At 43.9% G+C, this 19,432-nt stretch overlaps 2 protein-coding genes across 6 annotated transcripts in view; one reads left to right on the top strand and one right to left on the bottom strand.

The window, feature by feature from the left end:
• Nucleotides 1–2,707: 2,707 nt before the first annotated feature.
• On the bottom strand, nucleotides 2,708–17,930 carry LOC142771862 (THAP domain-containing protein 1-like). Of its 3 annotated transcripts, none has more exons than XM_075873785.1 (5): nucleotides 17,642–17,916; nucleotides 12,064–12,214; nucleotides 11,886–11,963; nucleotides 11,749–11,808; nucleotides 2,708–8,481 (listed from the first exon to the last, which is right to left on the bottom strand). In XM_075873785.1, the coding sequence occupies exons 1-5, from the start codon at nucleotides 17,801–17,803 to the stop codon at nucleotides 8,411–8,413; spliced, it is 522 nt and encodes a 173-aa protein (XP_075729900.1). In that variant the 5' UTR covers nucleotides 17,804–17,916; the 3' UTR covers nucleotides 2,708–8,410. The 3 variants fall into 3 exon arrangements, with proteins under 3 accessions (XP_075729900.1, XP_075729902.1, XP_075729901.1); XM_075873787.1 differs by lacking the exon at nucleotides 17,642–17,916 and adding an exon at nucleotides 13,045–15,501; XM_075873786.1 differs by lacking the exon at nucleotides 2,708–8,481 and adding an exon at nucleotides 8,851–9,070 and having other exon boundaries at nucleotides 17,642–17,930.
• Nucleotides 17,931–18,816: 886 nt separating this feature from the next.
• Nucleotides 18,817–19,432, top strand: part of LOC119163269 (acyl-coenzyme A thioesterase 13) — a 59,867-nt gene continuing 59,251 nt past the window's right edge. For 2 of the 3 annotated variants that reach the window (XM_075873790.1, XM_075873788.1), the window contains exon 1: nucleotides 18,817–19,013. In XM_075873790.1, the coding sequence (XP_075729905.1) occupies nucleotides 18,945–19,013 (69 nt within the window). In that variant the 5' untranslated portion in view covers nucleotides 18,817–18,944. The remainder of the gene's footprint in view (nucleotides 19,014–19,432) is intronic. The other variant, XM_075873789.1, reaches the window with a different exon arrangement.

Here is a 19,432-nt window from a genome sequence, read left to right as displayed (position 1 = left end):
GTAATTGAGAAAGAATGCCTAGCGATCATCTGGGCCATTACAAAATTTCAGCCTTATCTGTACGGCCGTCCCTTCGATGTTGTTACCGATCACCACGCGCTCTGCTGGTTATCCTCCCTCAAGGATCCCTCCAGACGCTTGGCACGATGGGCTTTACAACTCCAAGAGTAAGACATCCTTGTCATTTATCGCTCAGGCCAGAAGTACTCCGATGGTGATGCTCTATCGCGTTCGCCTGTTTCTACTGTCTCTATCCAAGACAACTTACTTCCACTAACAGGACCCTTCAACATGGCTGGGGAGCAGCGCAAAGATTCATGGCTTACGTCTCTGATGGATTACCTCTCTGAAACACTCACCCACCCGCCATCTCGAGCGCTGCACTGACAAGCCTCTCACTTCGCCATCTGTGATTGAATACTTTATCGCCGCAACTACCAACCTAACGGCGTAAATGGCTACTCGTCATACCCAGGCATTTCTGTGCCAGCATATGTGCTGCTTTCCATGCCGATCCGCAGTGTGCACACGCCGGTTTGTTTAAAACCTACGCCAGGCTATGTTTTCGCTTTTATTGGCAGAGCATATACACATTCGTTCAAAAGTACATTCTATCTGGCACAAAGTGCAAACGCCACAAGCACGATCCTAGCCGCCCTACTGCACCGATGCAGCCGTTACCGTGCCCAGTGTGACCATTCGACCGGGTTGGAATAGACCCTTATGATCCTCTGCCATACACATCAGCTGGGAATCGCTGGATTACTGTAGCGATCGACCATCTCACGAGGTATGCAGAGACGGCCGCTCTACCAGCCGCGACAGCATGTGACGTTGCGTCTTTCCTGCTGCAACGTTTTGTTCTGCGTCACGGCACTCCTCGCGAACTTGTGAGCGACCGAGGCCACATCTTTCTTGCGGACGCTATTCAAGAAGTTCTCGCTGAATGCCATGTACATGATTCCCCGCTGCACTACCGCATATCGCCCACAAACAAACAGCTTGACCAAACGTTTCAACCGCACTCTTGGCAACATGCTTTCTATGTATGTCGCCTCCGACCACACCAATTGGGATCTTATTCTTCCTTACTCATCGTACGCTTACAACATGGCACCTCAAGCGACGACAGGCTTTTCTCCCTTCTTTTTACTCTATGGTCGAGAGCCATCATCTCGAATCGACGCCATTCTCCCCTACCAACCCGACTCATCCGAAGGCACACCAGTTTCCAGTATGCGGATGAATGTCTTGCTCTCTTACAGCACAAAAACAAGGGCTACAGAAATTTCGTCTCGACGATGGGCGGTCAAAATACCAGTTTTCACCCAACTCTCTTGTTTGGCTGTGGATGCCTCCCACTGCTGTTCCTGGTACCCCTACAAAGTTTGTCAGCAGGTACCATGGACCTTATTTCGTCATAGAGCAAACTTCCACTGTCAACTACCGCCTCGAACCTCTCACGCCCACGGCGGGCCTGCGTCGCCGAGGCCGGGAAATCGTACACGTCGATCGTCCCAAACCGTATCACGAACCACTTGTCCTCACGACATCTTAGAACACCTATTTGGCTCTGGCTTCAGTGAGGGGGAAATATGTAATGAAGAAGTAGTGGGTCATGCAAAGCTTGGCAAACACATCGTCAGTGGTTAGCAGGAGAGGCTCGGCCGGACATTGTCGCTGCTTTTACTGGCTAGGCTTGAGCTCCTATTTAGTCTCAAATAACAGTTCTGGCTGTCTTAGTTCTTTATTATACATGTGAGAATATTAACACCAACATTTGTGTAATTTCAGCGTTTTTCACGAGAATAGAATTTGTCGCTCTGATGTTACAAAATTTTTTTTAATGTTTGCAGTTCCACATTTCTAATAGTGTTTGCTTTATTCTTGTTCTTTTTTTAGTGCTGTTGCTGTACCACTGTTCTTTCAAGTTCCATGCTGTTTTGTTGTTTTTGTTCATTCAGTAACAAAAGTTCCCATGTACTAAGTTCATGGACACATTCAGATAAGAATGAATGAATTTGTGCTACTCTCGGTAATTTTGTGAGTTGTCACCAACTCTGGTGTTTATAGCAGGTTTTTGGCTCCAGCGAGAATCGGGAATGTGATCTTAATCGTTTTCTGAGTGACCTAGCACACAGCTGGGTCACTTTCAACGACAGCAGAAAGACTGCTGTCGTTGAAATGAATATTCTCGACAAGACCACCAAGAAGATCCTCATCCAAGGATCTCACACAATGTTCAAGTTCTCAAGAGGAGTGCAAAAGAAATGATGATTGCAATGATAAAAAAAATTTGAAGAGTGAAATAAATAGCCATTACATTCTCATATTTGACCATACGTACAGCAATATTCATCATGCACTATTCATGAAGTGTGGCAGTGATTGTAAAAAGAAGTGGACATGCCCCAAATGCTAATACATGCCAGTATTTGAGTGCCTTTTCTGGCACAGTTGAAGCTCGATTAAGTTTACTTGAACCTTAGCAAGCATTGATTAAGCTATTTTAGTTAAATGCTTGTAACGCAGGTAAAATTATCTAATATAGGCATGCAGAGTACCGCCAATGTTCATGCAGAAATTGAATGATGAACACGAGTAAGTCCCGCTTGATAATTTCTATATGCTCAACAAGACAAAATGTGTAACTGCATGCAAACGTGCAATGCAGGTCAACCAAACATTGGGAAGAAACACCGAGAGGTAAAGAGGAAGTCTTTTATACGCATGTAAACAGAGATGACAGTGCACAAATACACAAAGATAAACATACAAGGTCATAGCACTTACACCATGAACAGCAATGAGATATTGCAGCACTCACAGTTCGGCTGCCGTGGCTGTTCTAGGTGCACCAGGCATGATTGTGTTCTCAAGTCTGACCCTAAGTGTGAGCTTGCCGTGGCTGAATCGAAATATGGGGGAATCTTGGGCTTGGCCGATGAGGGAAGGGGTAAAAGTCAGAGTATCCTGGCGTTGCCTTCCACAGCAGCAACAAGAAAAGACGCAATCCCATTCCTCAGTCGGTGCCGTCCTGGTTCAGCTGGGAACAGACATGATGATTACAGGCCCACAGGAGCTTTGGAATGCTGGTAGCCCGATTGAGACCAGTTTAACAGGGCCAGAACTGCGATGCTCAGGTCTGGCCCATCATTCAGACCGCACTGTTCAGTCCGAAACTCGCAGAGCTGTCCCGTTTCTCAAACTGGTTGCTGCTGAGCACCTTGGATGAACTGCGCTGCACTCACGCTAGCGCTATTTGGCCTCACATACCAAACAAAAAGCACACACACTGATGCTCCCACACTTCAACCTTCCAACCACAGTAACTGATGGAAAGTAACACACAAAAGTTGAAGTCCAGAGAAAAGGAATGACTGAGCTAATGAAGCAGAAGAGTTTAATGGTCATTATTGACCATTAACCTCTTCTGGTTAATGTTCATTCTTTAAAGGTTTAACTACATTAATACACACAGAAACAGTAAAAAGAAAGTTTACGATGTTCTTGTTTGTATTAGCACAGGTAAACCTTTTAAGAATGAGCTATTATACAAGGTATTTAAAAGTGACAAAGTGTGCAAGAATTAACACCAAAGCAACAAAGTTGGAATGCAGACTGTCAAGCATGTGTCTGCTACACTGCTTCACTTCTAAGAGTAAGTGAGCTTGATGGTGACAATTTCAATAGAAAGCTTGAGCATATTGAAACAAGATAAAGCTATGAGGCAGACAAAGAAAGGCAAAGGAAAAACCACAGCACCGTGGTTTGTCCTTTTGTTTTCTTTGTCCGCATTGGGGTTGCCTGGTGTTTCATGTTCAATAACCATCACCAAGTGGCCCAGCTTTCAATTAGTCAACGATAGAAACCAGCCCATTCAGAAAGAATGATGAAGCATTGAGAAGATACGTATATAATTTCAGGAATATATTTCACAGTGCTTATAATTAATTAGATTGGACCACTTTTCTTCGTAGTTTTATTACTATATGCCTGCCTTCTTGATAAAGCAAAGAAAAACTATGAATAACTCCATCTTAATGGAGGACATGTTAGTTAATGTGGCAACACTGGGTGTGTACTATATTTAATTATGAAAACATGAATGGTGAATATGTTGGGTCAAAACAAAGACCCATAAAACATTAATCTCCCAAATTTCATTGAACTTCTTTGAACAATGACATGGTTCTACAGAAAGAAAAGACACAAGTTGCCAGCAATGTTTTCGACTCTCTATATCACATGTCTTGTTTTTGCAACATTTAAGAGGACTGCATGTCACCTAAACCACATTGCAAAATCTCCTGAAAACATGTTAGTGGTTGACTTGCAGGTAATCATATACATGCTACTGATTACTTGCAACCAATTAACATTTTTCACATTGCAATCGATCTAATACTTTTTTTAGCCTAACCGGCTACCTGTGCAATATGACTTTCTTCCTTCTATGTTCAATGACACGTAGGTGACTTGATACACAAGCAGTCTTCTAACAAAAAAACTCTGCTTCCGGCATCATTGAACGGGCCATGGAATGTGGCAGCCTTATTGGAAGCGCATGTTTGAACATCAAACCTGGACGCTCAGTATATGTGCCATTTTAAACCAAGAAATTAGGACAATCATGACGATACAATACAGTCGAACCCACTTATAACAATAGTCAAGGGCCATGAAAATTTCATTATAACTTATAATTGCTATAAATGGGTTGCAAAGAAAGAAAGCAAAACAGGCGGACTGCAGGATCTTTTGAAAAAAAAACTATTATATAGGGTGGGATATTCTGACTGATATCAGTGATAAGGATGACAAAGATGCCAATTTTTCGGACATGCTTAAAAATTCAGACGCTTTGACGGGACTGCCACAAGCCCCATACAGCCAATGTATCGCTATGTCTGAAGTTTCGGTACGCTGATACTTGCTGCAGCCCGAACCTTCTAGTGTCCAAATGAATAGAAGCCATCAATGTGAAAACATGGTGGACTTTAAAAGACAGCTTTGCCCCACTGCCACAACACATTTTAAAGTGAAACATACTGTAAGATCTAAGAGGCGCTGGGAACATCGTAGCTTAGGAGGGGTTTCAGCAGGAATTCTCGTTTGCGTCTTTTCTTTCGAGAATTTCGCATTCTATGTAGGGTGTCCGTTCTGCACGGACACCCTACAGCCATTATTCATTGTTATAACCGATAATGCGGCATGCGTACATTGCTGTAAGCAGTGCATTTCACCATAGAAAACATGTAAAAGTTGATTATGCAGCAGCTTTTCAGGGTTATAACTGATATAATCTTAACCGGTACTGTTATAAGTTGGTTCAGCTATATTTGCTTTATCAGCTACAAAACTGCATAGCTGGCAAGGTATGCCATTAACTTTTTATTGCTCGACTTAAGCCTGGAAAGTGTCTTACATAAATGTTATTTTGCATATTTTTATACGGGCCTCCAAGCAGCTTTATTTTAACTACAAATATACCTTTTTCCAAATATTTCAGCTGTGGTATCGAAAAATGAAACTATCCTGATTAGCTTTCTACAGCAAGGCTAAGAGTGAGGTTTGTTGTTCATGATGTAAGGAGACAAAACCACCTAAAAACAGTTTCAATAAACCATGAGCCCTTCTAGAAGTTTTCTTCTTATCGTGAAGAAAATGTAAACCAGATGCCTCTTTATTAAAAGAAAATAATTAATAATCAGGCATCTTTTACTTTAATTGTAATAATTAGGATCAATATTAACAGCAGTCAAGTACGGTGCAAGTTTTGATACCCTTTATCATGTCTCAAAAGCACCCTTACAAACTTGTGGTTTGTCGGTAAATCTTGTTTTTTAAGAATTCCTTCAGGAAGGTACACAACCTAATAAGCCAATGATTTCTTTCATTTTTTCACAGGGGCCTTGCATAAAATCTTTCTCAGTGGATCAAAGAGATGAGAACAACTGGCAATAAGCCTGCTCTGTTTTTAATGTTGGTGATTCCAAAGAGCTTCCGAGGCAACCAATTTTTACTGCCCATGTTTGACACAGCAATATGAATGTTCAGGCCATTTGACTAGTGTGCAGCTATTAGGTTAAACGATCAGGCTTCAAAACTGACAGCTTAAATGGAATTGCCATCAAGTAATATTAAAAGGCTCACTTTTATCCAGTGCAAAGACCCCCAAGCATGAATATCAAACTGAGTGTTGCCAAGGAATCATCAAGCAACGAACTATTGGAGAAAGACTATGTGGTTGCACTCAGGATATCACAGAACAAATAGTCAAAGATGAGACCTCATGTGATTTATATAGCATTTAGGGAACACACTCCCTCAAAAAACTGTATCCCTTTATGTCTGTCGCATATCAGTTGCTGTATAAGTGACTAGACAAATGTGTCAGCTTGTCAACCTGATCTTTGAGTTGACAACCCCTCCAGTGATGATGGCGACATTACAGGTTCATTCGATTCACCTGCACCAATCGAAATCGGTTCACGGTTGTGCTCGCAAAGTTCAGAAATTGTTCAGTACGAGTTCAGTGGTGTGGACACAGTGCAACACCCGAAACGAATCACGATGTGCTGACAAGGTGCAGGCCTTATTTCTTTTCACTTAGTTTATACCCTTTAGCTAATACCCCTGTCACACGGGCACTTAAAAGTCTTTTAAGCAAGCGGTCTTTTTCCGAAAAGAAGTTCCTGACAGCAGACACACGGCACAGAGCGAACTCCTTTTCAGAAGCAGTCTTTTTCGTAAACGGAGTTCGTCGATTTTATTTACGGCTCCGAATGAGTAGCCTCGAAACCAGTGGGCGCCAGCAATTTTTGAGTAGTGGGAAAAAAAGAGCGAATGCTTATTTTTCTGTCACCAAAACTCTTTGTAAAAACAAATTTCATATTCTGCAGAAGGTGTAATGATCTCTTTTAATGGTTATTTCCTTTTCTACTCTCGTAAGCAGCTACTATGCGTCGGCAATATCACGTGGTGACACTCAGTCTCGCGCCGCGCCATTTTGCACAAGCAAGGAAAGCGTGGCAGTCGTCTGTTTGCCCGTCATTCAAGTGGTCAAGCTTGTATAGGGCAATGCCGACTCGCTTCTCAGGAGTGATGGTTTCACGCATGCCGGTGCACTGTCTTTCGAGCTCACTGCGCAAGCTCACCACAATGAAACGAAAGGTGGACGGGTACAGTCGAAAAGATTGCTTGAAGTTCTGCTCACCGAGGTGAGGTACAGTTCCCTCGAACCACCTCTCGTTTCGTCTGAAGGCCCATATCGATCGACCGCAGGCCTTCTCCGACAGCTTCAGTGCGCACAGCAAGGAATTGCTGAACAGCAGTTGCTGCTTGATCCTCTCCTTGGCGACTTTTGCAGCGTCTGCCTCGCTTTCCAGAGCGAGAAGGATCGCCGTGAGGCTTGCAATCTTCGCTTTTTCTTCGGTACGGTCGCCCGTAACGTGTCGAGAGCAGTCGAGAGCAGCGAAAAGCAAATACGGTAAATAAAAGCCCAGTGGTGCCAGACGGACTTGTGCACGTTGCTAGTTATGGAAATGCTTCCTTAACTAGTGCAACAAACTCACATTGGTGCTTCTTCATCTCTTATTCTTAAATTTATTTGAAGAAACGAGCAGTGCAACAAGTCTTCAATTTGTATATCGTGATACATCATTTAATTTTCATTGCTTCTCTTTTAACTGCTAGCGCCACGCTTTTGCTAGCGTCTTCGAACGAAAACACTAAAAGGAGATCGTTGCTGCCGTGTGTCTGCGCCGCAACACCTTTTTGTTAAAAGTCTTTGAACTTCGTAAAAAGACCGCTTATTTAAAATACTTTTTGCGCGCCCGTGTGACACAGGTATAACACTGACCAATGGCAAACCGCACATGCGTACAGTTTATAAGGTGCAAACATGTTAGAAAAACACATCACATTAGTGGCAGCAAGTACAGTGCCGACACCAAAGTGCTGCATTGTCTGCTCAGCGGCACGTGCGGTTGCACCAAGCCGGCACCATCAGCCTAAGAGGCGCATAAAAATCGTGAACCAGCCCTGCACCTCTCGAAACAAATGGCAGGGTGCAGAGATCATCAATGCTGCGCCGCCGAAACGAATGGCAAGGTGCAGCACCTTATAAACTGGTTCATGTGGTGCAGGTGAATCAACCGGACCTCTCATCACCACTGAAAAGGTGTCTGATGCTTCTTGTGAACAACACCTTTTCCACTTCGCTGTTCAAGTATCTTCTTCAGCAAGTTGTAACTTCCTCTCAGCGTCGTCTACGGTGCACTCAAATTTATCTATACATTCCAAAAGTTCCTGGCTGAGACTCTACAAACGCAAACGTAAGAAAGCACGGCCACTTCGTCTAGCACCTTTTCCTCTTAGCTGTTCAAGTATCTTATTCAGCAACTTGTTATTTCCTCTCAGCGTCGTCGTCGGTGCACTCAAATTTATCTTTGCATTCCAAAAGTTCCTGGCTGGATGCTGAAAATATTAATAACAAAAGTTTCAGTATATGTAGTAACCATGTAGTTTTGTCATGCATCATCTAATTAAAAGCATCACATGTGGCGCTTGCAAAGAGATGCGAGAAGCCCTCTTTGTGACACAGCATGCAAGAGAGTGGCATGTGAGAATGATACCCATTAAAAACTAGATTAGGTACTGAAAGGAATGGATTGAATATGTGTAGAATAGTTGGGTAATTACTCTTCAATAAATAGTATTTGTATTTGAGTAATACGGGAAAGCACTAGCGGTTAGTAATATGAAATTAAATGTGCACTGACAGGAATAAGCAAATCAGCTTACTCAGCCAAACAAATCTGAATAAAGAATAGTTGTGCCAAAGTGTGAAGTTCAGCAAACGCTAATAAAACAATTTATTTTGACATTAACAGAGATTTTCACATGGAAGACCTACTGACATTGACACTACCGTGATGTCAGGCTACAGTGTCCCACTTCATGCTCCAGTGTGCCTAGTTGTGAAGATGTCAGGCACTTCAAAATGGTGGCCTGTGCATTACTAACGAAAGCACAGAGTGGAGTGGCCATGAAGAAATCATGACATCTTGCATGAACATGCAATGAGAAATTTACAGCATGTTGTGACATCAGGGAACTGAAACTAGCTTTTAAAAACATAAATACATAATTAGTCCTTCATAGTGTGCTTACGCTTACCAGTGTGTTTTCAATGTTTGTGAGAGCTTGGCCTATCATTAAATACAAAAAACTGACAGCTAAATATTTTTGTGTCAGTCATCTTTAAAGGTGCAGCCATTACACAATGTAACACAAACGTCCACAACATGTACAGCCTATTTTACACTTAGGAGTAATCTTGTAGCAAGTGGCATAGCGGTGTGGCCATAATGCAGCCAGTGCGGCAGTCGCTTCAGGAGCGTTATGCTGAACAGTTGAACAGCGTCGTCTGTTACCCTGAAGCGTATTGGCCACATTGTCAGCTGGCGGGCGAATTTCATCGTTACTGAAGTATCTGGGCCGGAATCACTCATTGTGTCACTGTACGCCTCAATACCGTCCAAAATGAGCGCCACAAACACTGCCGCTGGACACATGACAAGGTATTAAAGTGAAGCTGGAAGCTTCACGCGTGAATTTCATGCCAGTGAGTGAGTGCTGCCTCATGAATGTTGTCAAGAAGAAGCACGTACAGGTCGTTATCTTGACCTTCAGCATTCCTGAACTCCGTCTCGATTGTTTTATTGTATAGAACCTGCATAGCTGCACGGCAGTCGCTGTAGGGTGGTTCGTTTTTCTTTGCCGCGAAACGAATATCACGCCCGGTACGTTCATTATGGTCTTCCTTCTCACAGCGTACTGCAGAGCACAAAAAGCAGAAATATACGTGAACGCACTCAGTACCACGGCGTTTCAAAGGAGCAAACGACTTATATGGTCCAACACTGTTTCTAGAGCCCCCATTATCGCCAATGAAGGCTGATAGGTCGGCATCACACAGTGTTTAGTACAAAATATTAGCCTATTTCTTGCCGAAATGACGAAATCAACGGGCTGCCCAACAATGTGGCTAGCGCACATCGCTGTCGCAGATGATGCAATTCAACACCACGCTCCTCAACCACCTGCACATGCGCGAGCTGCTGCCGGAACGCGACTGCAGTGCTGGCCACACCGCGATGCCATGCACTCCAAGATTTCTTCTAAGTGTGAAACAGACTGTGCAACTCGTATGTACATTAATACAGTGGCTTTTAAGTAATATGCATTGGAAAAGTGTACATTTCTATTGTTATTTTGAGCAGAGGAAACTCTGGTTCAAACAGTAGAGTAAAAACCCCTTTAAAGGGCTCCTAAACCAACCAGAGGTCAAAATTTAGTAGTGGTGTTGTCATTCGTGAGTCTACAACAAACATGTACCTGTGAGAATTTTTTTAAATGGTGCCCATAATGGCGGAGTTACATGCCTTTGATAATAAAAAGGAGGTTCTCGCTCGTTTTGTTATTTCCTTCGTTTGTCGGCTCGTCTCTCCTCCCGAGTGCTGGTCACCGTTGGAGAAAAAAAGAGCGGCGAGCTCACTTAGGTGTGAGCGGACAAACAGGTTTGTAGATGGCAAGCCAATGACATGTAGACGTGACCGCCAACACTTGAGGGGATGAAGCCGGCCGAAAGGACCGAAGAGAAGGGAATGTTTCTTGCAACATGTGCAGTGCCCACAGCTTATAGTGCTGCCGTGTTTGGCATTGTTGATCGTGACGGTATTCTGAACACGATTCGCACATCAACTTCAAACATTAACAAATTATAAAGCTGGTTAAGGGACCTTTTAAGGGTTTGAAAGACATGTACGCATCCTGCATTCTGACAAATTGGACTAGGTTTCATACATTGAGACGAGCGAGAATTTGAGCCTTCGAATCAGGTGCACCAGCAGGGTTAGCTCAATACGGGTGAACCCTTCCACATGGCACAATCATGAGTGCCACTTTACACATCAAAAGCACTACAGCACTCAAACTCCACCCCACTGCGACAGACTGTTATAAAGAATCAATGTAACAATAACAATTGTTTGGTTTCACGTCCTAAAAGTGTGATTGGTATATGAGAGGCATTGTAGCAGGAGGCTACAGAAATTTTGTCCACCTTGAGTTCTTCAACTCTTTCAAGCACAGAACTGTTTTTTTTGCAGGAAACAGAGTTTTCATGAAAAAAAAGGCAAAAACTTTTGCAGTAAATGAATTTTTTGCAAGAAACAAAAACCTAAGCTCAAAAGATATGAAGTGGTCACTTGCGGTGACCACCATGCAGTAAAGGTCTGCTGGTCACTTTCGGTGAAAGTACAGCACTTCATTTCTGTAGTCCTTTGCATTAACTACTCATACAACATGCTTTCATGCAATATCAACATAGTAGAAACAGCACATACTTATATATGAATAAAAGTGTCTTAGGTCCACCATCTAGCGTGCCTTGAGAACGAGGACAGCCAGAAGAAAGCAAACGTAACATGTCACATTGAAGCCCAAACGAAGTTGTCTCTGTGATATTGCCAAATGCTTTAAAATATGCGCCATATAAAATCGGGCAAGCGGTGCTCATATGTTTCAGGAGAAAAAAAAATATGTGGTTACCTGGGGTGAACACTGTGCTAAAAAGTGTTTTAGAGTAAATATAAAGCAAGCATTCTTAATCTATAACTTTGTGTGAAACAGCATAATACCAAAGGGTGCAACAGTAAAATTAATATAGGTACCACATACCCTCAATCAAAACTGGTTTGTAGCATCCATCAGGTAACTCAAGGCAGTCTTGGGAAGGAGCTGTAAGAGGAATGGGATTATCGTGCGAGTGTAAACCACATGCTCTATTCGTGCGTGAGAGACACCAAATGGCTTACAGCTGGATTCACTCAGTGAAGTGGTGGACCTCATTTTAGATGTATCATTTAGGGGCAACCATAATGTGGCCGTACAACCTGCAATAAAGACAATATTATCCTTTGCGGCATCTTCAAGTCACTGAGAAAACCATTGCCAACATTTTTGGAGCCAGGACAAGCAGGAGCGACCACTTACTATTATCAATGTTAGGTTCCTGTTGAGGGGGCTTTTCCTGTTTCACAGTAGGTCGGTGTGAGAAAAGTGTGGGAATTGCATTCGGCTTCAGCTTTTTCTTTCCGAATTCTTTCAATATGCGAGGCTCAAATTGGTCTTCGGTGAAATGAAGCTGGAAGAGTCATTGACAGATTTAATCCACTCGGGCAGCTAGAATAAATATTCATACAATTACAAGTGGTGAACTTATAGCAGTGCAAGACACTATCGCTCTCAGAATATTCAGTGCGTTATCACATCATAACCATCCCTTGGTCAACCATTGTGATCAGAGCGCCATTGTGATACAATTTTGGCTATTATTACATCATTGGAAAAGCTTCTACAGCAGACAGAATCACAGAAAGGTGGTTTTCTGAAGCGAAAATTTCTGGCATTCGCCTAAAAGTCAATATGAGGCAATCGTGCACATTCGTGAGAAAATCAATCTTCACACCCCTCACAAGTATGAGGCAGCCCAACTTAAAGCAAATTTAATAACTGAAAAAAAAAAAGAGAAAACGCATTGTGGACTAGCTTAGCTAGCTCTCACGTTCTACCACACCATGGAATACTTTTTTTTTTTTTCAGACTCCGTGATTATTGCATCTAAGTGGCTTACAAACTCGTCGAGGTGAGCTGAAAATAACAACTCTTCCATCTAAAAGGTCCTATTTCGATTGTCAACATCGAATCCTAACAATTTAGCACAAGGGAACCATATACGTGGGCACAGGGTTCTCCGTGAAGGGGGAGGGCACAGAAGGGGCAGCCCCCACCATGCCCCTTACGTCTATGGCCTGCCTTTGGTCTCTGGCTTTCCGAGAGTAAAGATAGGGCAATAAACTGTTCTCGAAATTCAACATGACCTATTATCATCAAAAACCTGAGTGGCCACAACAAGTGACCCTGCTATTTTAAGAAGGAATGCACAGAAAAAAGGGCCAAACTCAAGTATCTCACTTGTTTTCTATAATGGAAGTCTTCCAGGCACATCCACATAATGGTGTTGTATTCAGGGATTTGAGGATTGGATTCCACGTTGGACAAATTTGTTGTTCTCATGTTGCCGTGTACACCAAGCATTAAATGAGTGAGTTGTTCGTTACCAGCTCCGTAAAAGGGGCCCAAGCGAAGCCATGCATTCTTAAACTTGTGCTTGTCGTTAATAATCGGAGTGCATACTTGGCCTTTGAAGGGATATTGACAAACTTGGTTAAGCGGGGGCTCACGCCATCGATGTGCACGAAGTCGTAAGCAAAATTGTGCTTTGGGGCTCGCATGCTTGCTGAAGCAGTAGTAGAGTCATCGTTCTGTTGCAGTTCTGTCATTGCTTCTATGTCAACACCCCAGTAGCTCTTTGCTGAATCTGCATGGTCGTCAGCTTTAAATGGAACAATTGTTTGTGCTTTCATGGTATTGTGTGCTGTGCCATGGGCGATGCGACGCATAGCAGTGTTCATGCTATGGTTGAGGCCTATTGATGATACACCATAGACAAGCATGTCGAAATTCACAGGTTGTACAACTGAGGAGCTGCTTTTCCATGGTGATCATAAACAGTGTGGGGTAATCTTTACGGAGCATTCTAGAGTCTTGGTGTGAACTGGTAAATTCAGGAAAGTGCCCTGCGGGATGTACAAATAGGGACGATCGAATGGATGGCGAGACATACTTGTTACGATTCCAGGAAATGTTTTTTTGCCGTCGTACTTCAACGATGTATTCAGCATTGCGTAGCCCCATGTGGCAAGAATTTTGCTGTCTTGTGACACTGTGACCACTCCGTGGTCGCGAGGTACTCGTAGAATCTGTTGAACGCATTCGAATGTATTAGGATGGTTACCTCCAGCAGCTGCTCCTTCTGCTGAGGGGGCATCCACCTGTTCCGCCGAAGACATTTCTTCGTCTTTGGCACCTTTTGTTGTATCGTCAGGTTGTTGCTTTGCTGTTGTTGAATCTGATTCCCCTTGATTACCACGTTTCCGTCTGGTTGGTATTCCAAAAAGAGTCCCTAGTATGCGTTCTTCAACGAGATTCTTTGAACCCAAATCGGCAGCTCCCAATGCAGAATGCCAGTTGCCTGTTGGTGAAGTTACAAAAGAACTCCTTGGTAGAATGCCGGTCTGCAGCAAACACATTTGTGTTGCTTTTAAGTTATTGCACGAGAGTAGGCTTTGTCGTGGCGGTCGTCCTTGTCCACTGGCTCTTTGCTATTAAGGCGGTTGCTTAGTCCCAGGTAGCAGTGCCCTGGAAAGACGGTCCTGCTTTCATGAGAACACATGGTAGTGGTAGCGACGACACCAGCTGCAGTTGTTGAATAACAAAATCCCGATTGTGTTAACACCTCTAATTAATGAGAGACCTAACCTAACCTTGTGTATTGTTTTTGGCATCATCGAAAAATGCGAAGCATTGACCAAGTACTCAGGTTAAGTTAATTGTCTAGTAAGACGGTAGTCTGTATCAATACGAAGTTGTCATAATAATGTATAAGACACATGAGGTGCACTTTTTTGTCGTGGCGTTTCAGCACAGGGCATGACTTCCACTTATATCTTCACATTCAGTGATTGAATACTTCATCGTTAGGGAAGACCTCGTTGTTGGACAGCATGATGACGGGTGTTCTTGTGATGCTTTGGTCAGAAGAGTATTTCACTGTAACAGAGTCTACATCACCACCGAAGATCTTTTTCACCGGGTCTAAGGCAGCAGATTCATAGTTGGGCTCATTCCACAACAGTATACGTCGACCGACTGTGTCTTGGAGCGGGAAGTTAGAGAAGCGGTTAAAGGTGCGGATAATTTCTCTGCTAATATCGAAACAGAGCACCAAAGAAAAAATTCTTTCCAGCACTTAAAGGAGACATCACTTCAATGCAGTTTTCCCTGGGGGCCATCTTTTTAACAAGCACGTATAAGTTCTTTACAAATTCAGCAATTTCATCGTTGTTGTCATTAAATAAAAAGTTTAATAGTTCAAGAACAGCTTTACATGAGTCTTTGACATTCATATAAAATGAATTTAAGTCACTATGGGATGCATCAATGAGTGGCTGTGTGTTTTTATACATCTGCACAAAGTCCAGTGTTGTATAGTTGAACAATTCGTCATCGAAAACTTGAATGGCCCTCCGCAAATGTTTGTCATCGTGTCTGATAAATCGCATTTCAGGATCAGAGAGGCACTTTGGTGTTCTCACGATGCTAGTTAGCGACAATACTGGGTTTTCCCGGAGCCAGTCGTAGATGGATTCTTCTTGTATTCTTGTGACACGCTTTCTGGTTTTTGCTGATTGACTCTGTCGTGTGCATAGGCCATCAGTGTTTGGATCGCTCGCCGAACTTCCGCTATCGTCGTTGAGAGAGAGGGAATAAAATGAGGGAAAGGCAGGGAGGTTAACAGAAAATGGAGCATCCGGTTTGCTACCCTGCACTGCAGGAAGGGGGGAAAAAAGATGGGAAAGAAAGCGAAGAGGGAAATAGACACGTGCAAAAATAGGGAGGGGGGGGTATCTGGGGTGCTATAGTCTACACAATACGCCACTGCCACGCAAAAAGTTCAATAAGGCTTTCTCTGATTTTCTGTAAGCACACCGATCATGCCGTCTTTCAAGCACTGATTCTTCAGACAAAGGTCTGTCATCAAGGCGAGCTAACGCAGCAGCTAGTTGCCGCCTTTGCACGCTGTAACGAGGGCAGTGACAGAGAACATGCTATATAGTTTCGTCGCTGCCGCAATGACCGCAAGCAGCACTGTCTTCCATGCCGATTCGGAAGGCGAAAGCTTTGGTGAAGGCGACACCAAGCCATAGTCGGCAAAGCACCGTTGTCTCGAGTCGAGAGAGTCCAGACCGAGGCTGGAGTCGACGAGACGTGTCCAGTCTATGCCGTCGCGTGTGCCGTAAGCACTTGGCGTTCCACAGGGATTTTAATTCTGCATTAGCGATTTTTCGGATGGTCCTTGCAGCATCAGTCCTTGAAAATGGTATAGATTCTTTACCATCTTCGTGTGCTGATCGAGCTGCTGCATCGACATGTTCGTTGCCCAATATGCCGCAGTGACTTGGAAGCCACTGAAACGTGAGTCTGTGTCCTTCGTCGAAGAGGCGGTGAAGCAGCTCTCTAATTTCCAGCACTAGTTGTTGATGAGGTCTCCGGCGTAGGGCGAATATCAAACACTGTAGTGCTGCCTTAGAGTCTGTGAACACGATCCAATTCTTGTCTTCTTGGTGTTTAACGACTTTAACTGCGCTACGTAGAGCAGCAAGTTCCGCACTGTCGATTATGTCTGGTGCGATAACCGAAACTTCACCGTTGTCACTGCTGCAGGAAAGATCAGCGACCCTGCAGACCCATCCACTTTAGCTGAAGCGTCAGTACATAGATGAGTATGCTCACTGTACTTCTCATATAACAAGAGAAGGGCAAGCTGTTTTAGTGCTGGAGACGAGAGCCGGGCTTTTGACCCTATGCCTGCAACCGTTAGTTCAACATGTGCATAAGTCATACTCCATGGGGGAGTTGAAATTCTGGATGGAGTTGAATATCCCGTAGGAATGCGTGTGCGATATGACAAGACTGTCTGGCAAAATGAGGCACAAGGTCGGGCTTCTGGCAGTGAAGCTAGATGATGGGCAGGGGCACGAGTAAGATGCCTCACGTGTGCTCTGAGCACTTCCATCATGATATGCGTCTTGAGCGGGTAGTCATTAGCGATCTCGATTGTCTAAGCTGTTGATGAACATCGCGGTAGCCCCAGACAAACTCGCAGAGCCATAGCCTGGATGCTTTAGAGAGTCCGAATGCTGGTTCTAGAGGTATTGGTCAACACAGGCCAACTGTCGTTGCATACAGTTGTACACGCACGCTGCCTTCAGTATTTCCAGAACTCTTGCGGATTCGTGTCCCGCACTTGTGAATTGTCCCATATCTTGAATTGTCCAGTCGGCTCCTCCCACCTTAAAGTATTCCATGAGTCGGGGTTCGCTGTTCGCCCCGCCTACCAGCCACCGTCGCTTGCAGGGCCCCACCCGCAATAAACGCACACGACCAAAATTTCAAATGATGAATGCTTATGCGGGGTTTGTACCGCGCGGTTCATTGCATTAATTACGTCACACACACACTCGCGAAATGCACGGCGGACAACGCGTCGTTGATTCCCTAACTCTGAGACACGATCTCTTAATTGCACAGCAGCGCACACAGCAAGATAACGCGCCCCGACTTCTGGTACACTCGTTTTACGTTCATTTTGTTAATTAAAACGGCCAACGTAGCTCACGCACTCGCAAAATGCACCGCGGACGACACCAAACCCTCACGGAGAAGCCACAACTACAGGAGCAAATTTATAAACTAAATTTGGTGACAATCTGGCAACAACTCTCCTAAAGTCTGGCAACTTATTTATGCAACGCCAAACAGAACCTTTCCCGCTGTTCCCTTAGTCTCACCCGCGCCGCACAAACTGTCGCAAGAAAAGCGCCATTGAGCAGGCGGCACGGGCATTAGGGGACGCCTTGAAACGATAGCAACAAGGCACGCGACTGACCTCGCAAACAACGCTGTTCTTTGTGGGGACGAAGTTTTTTCGGCCAATGTTGAGCAGCCACTGCTCCCTGCGCAAGACGTCACGCTTTCCCTGTGGTATCAAGAACACCGCGTAACACTCGTGCAGTTTCTTGCCGCAGTTGTACGCGCAGCAGCTCGGCATTCCGCTTCGAACGCAGCGCTGGAAACACTTTATGCGATGTGCAATCGCCCAACCCCAACGTTTTTAACGTTGCCCAACCCCCAGCTTAGGAGAAAAATGGCGCAAACGAGATAGGAAAACAACACAAGCAAAGCGTGAAATGTACGTGTTTCCAAGGGCAGAGGGCGGGAGACCAATGATCGTACCGAAAAGTAGTGGCGGCACTTTCAAAACAAAAGTTTACTTGGGCGCAGTGGAAATCGGTGAGTGAGTATAAACTTTATTTAGATCTAGAAAATTATTAGAATTTAAATAGGCAAGATATTAGGCCAAAATAACCGATGAACTTGGTATCTGCTCGGTATGGCGTAGGTCACCACCAATTATGCAGGGAACACTCATATCACGTATGCATATATTGTATTTTGCTGATCTCGAAGGCTATGCTTTTTCCAACTTCAAATGCCAAACATGTAGAAAGATGTTGCTCTGATCTAAACGACTCTAATGTAGGAGAGAAAAAAAAAGGCACGCAGAGAAAGAAAAAATTTTACGCTTCTTTGACAAACGCAAAGTGTTAACTTGAGTAAGTAAAGCCATAATTCATCGGATTTGAGACTAGTTATCACTGTTCCAACGCTACTAATGAAGTAGTTATTCAGTACAAAAGTAAGGTCAGTTTATTCGTATGTTTTGTGAAGAATTTTTTTTAATTATTGGGTTGATTTGTTTTAGTACTTGAGCTGCTTTCTGCAGAAGCGACAAGCAAAAATATGGCTTTTAGAATACGTTTAAATTATTCCTACCTAAATATACTACAGCAGTGACTCTGCGAAGGTAACAAAAACAAATTTTAAAAACCGGTTTTTGATAATTAAATACATTTTTTTTTCAACGTCGCTCACAAAAAGCGCATAAAAAATTTTAAAAAAAGGTCGTAAAATATTTCAACGGCCAATAGCAACAGAAGTACAGTTTGGCCACTCCACAATTCCCGCCGGAAGTCAAATAGTTGTACCACTGGATTGTACCACTGTACTCCGGATCCCGCAAGTTAGTGCATAGGTGTCCGGTGGTTAACGTGACAGTCGTGACGAAGATCAACAGGCGCACCCATTTTTTAGTACCTTCGATCGGTGGCTTGTGAACGTTTCGCCGAAGCATGCAGCGCGCTGCCTACTCGATCGCTTTCTTCAAAGATTTGCCCTTTTGTCAGTCGTTCGTACACAAGGTGGGTGGTGTGCTTTTCAGGTTTTTACTTAGCAGTTATTGCGGAACTCAACGATCGCAACATATGAAGCATACCCTGTACTCATCACCGCTCGTTCCTATCCGGCGCACAGAGGACGCATAAATCCGCTTGTATCCATCGGATTCCATCCGCTGCTATCTTGCCGCGCCAAATGGTCTAAACTGTCGAACTAAGTGAATTTTCCGACAGATCGGTGGAATTTAGTAACAGAGGGACCATGTAAGCACATTACTCGCCCTGAAGAGTTTGGTGACCAGAACTGAAACGCGTGTACGTTTGCACCGTTGGTTGGTGTGGACGCGTTAGTACATTAGATGGCGTAGATAAATATTTTCAAGCGACAACGTAAACGAGCTTGTTTCGCAGAAATCACGGTGTTCGCGTCGTTGGTTGTGAGC

This window comes from Rhipicephalus microplus, chromosome 9 (assembly GCF_043290135.1).
Source record: "Rhipicephalus microplus isolate Deutch F79 chromosome 9, USDA_Rmic, whole genome shotgun sequence".
Lineage (NCBI taxonomy): Eukaryota > Metazoa > Arthropoda > Arachnida > Ixodida > Ixodidae > Rhipicephalus > Rhipicephalus microplus.
Note: the sequence above shows the minus strand (reverse complement) of the source record. Positions and strands in the feature narration are given on the sequence as shown.

What these genes read in the sequence shown, in the direction of transcription:
- LOC142771862 (XM_075873785.1), bottom strand. Translation starts at nt 17,803, where the DNA reads ATGCCGAGCTGCTGCGCGTACAACTGCGGCAAGAAACTGCACGAGTGT. An exon ending in GGAACCTAACATTGATAATA is followed by an intron (nt 11,964 to 12,063) that starts GTAAGTGGTCGC and finishes TCTTTATTGCAG; the next exon opens with GTTGTACGGCCACATTATGG. An exon ending in TTCACTGAGTGAATCCAGCT is followed by an intron (nt 11,809 to 11,885) that starts GTAAGCCATTTG and finishes TTCCTCTTACAG; the next exon opens with CTCCTTCCCAAGACTGCCTT.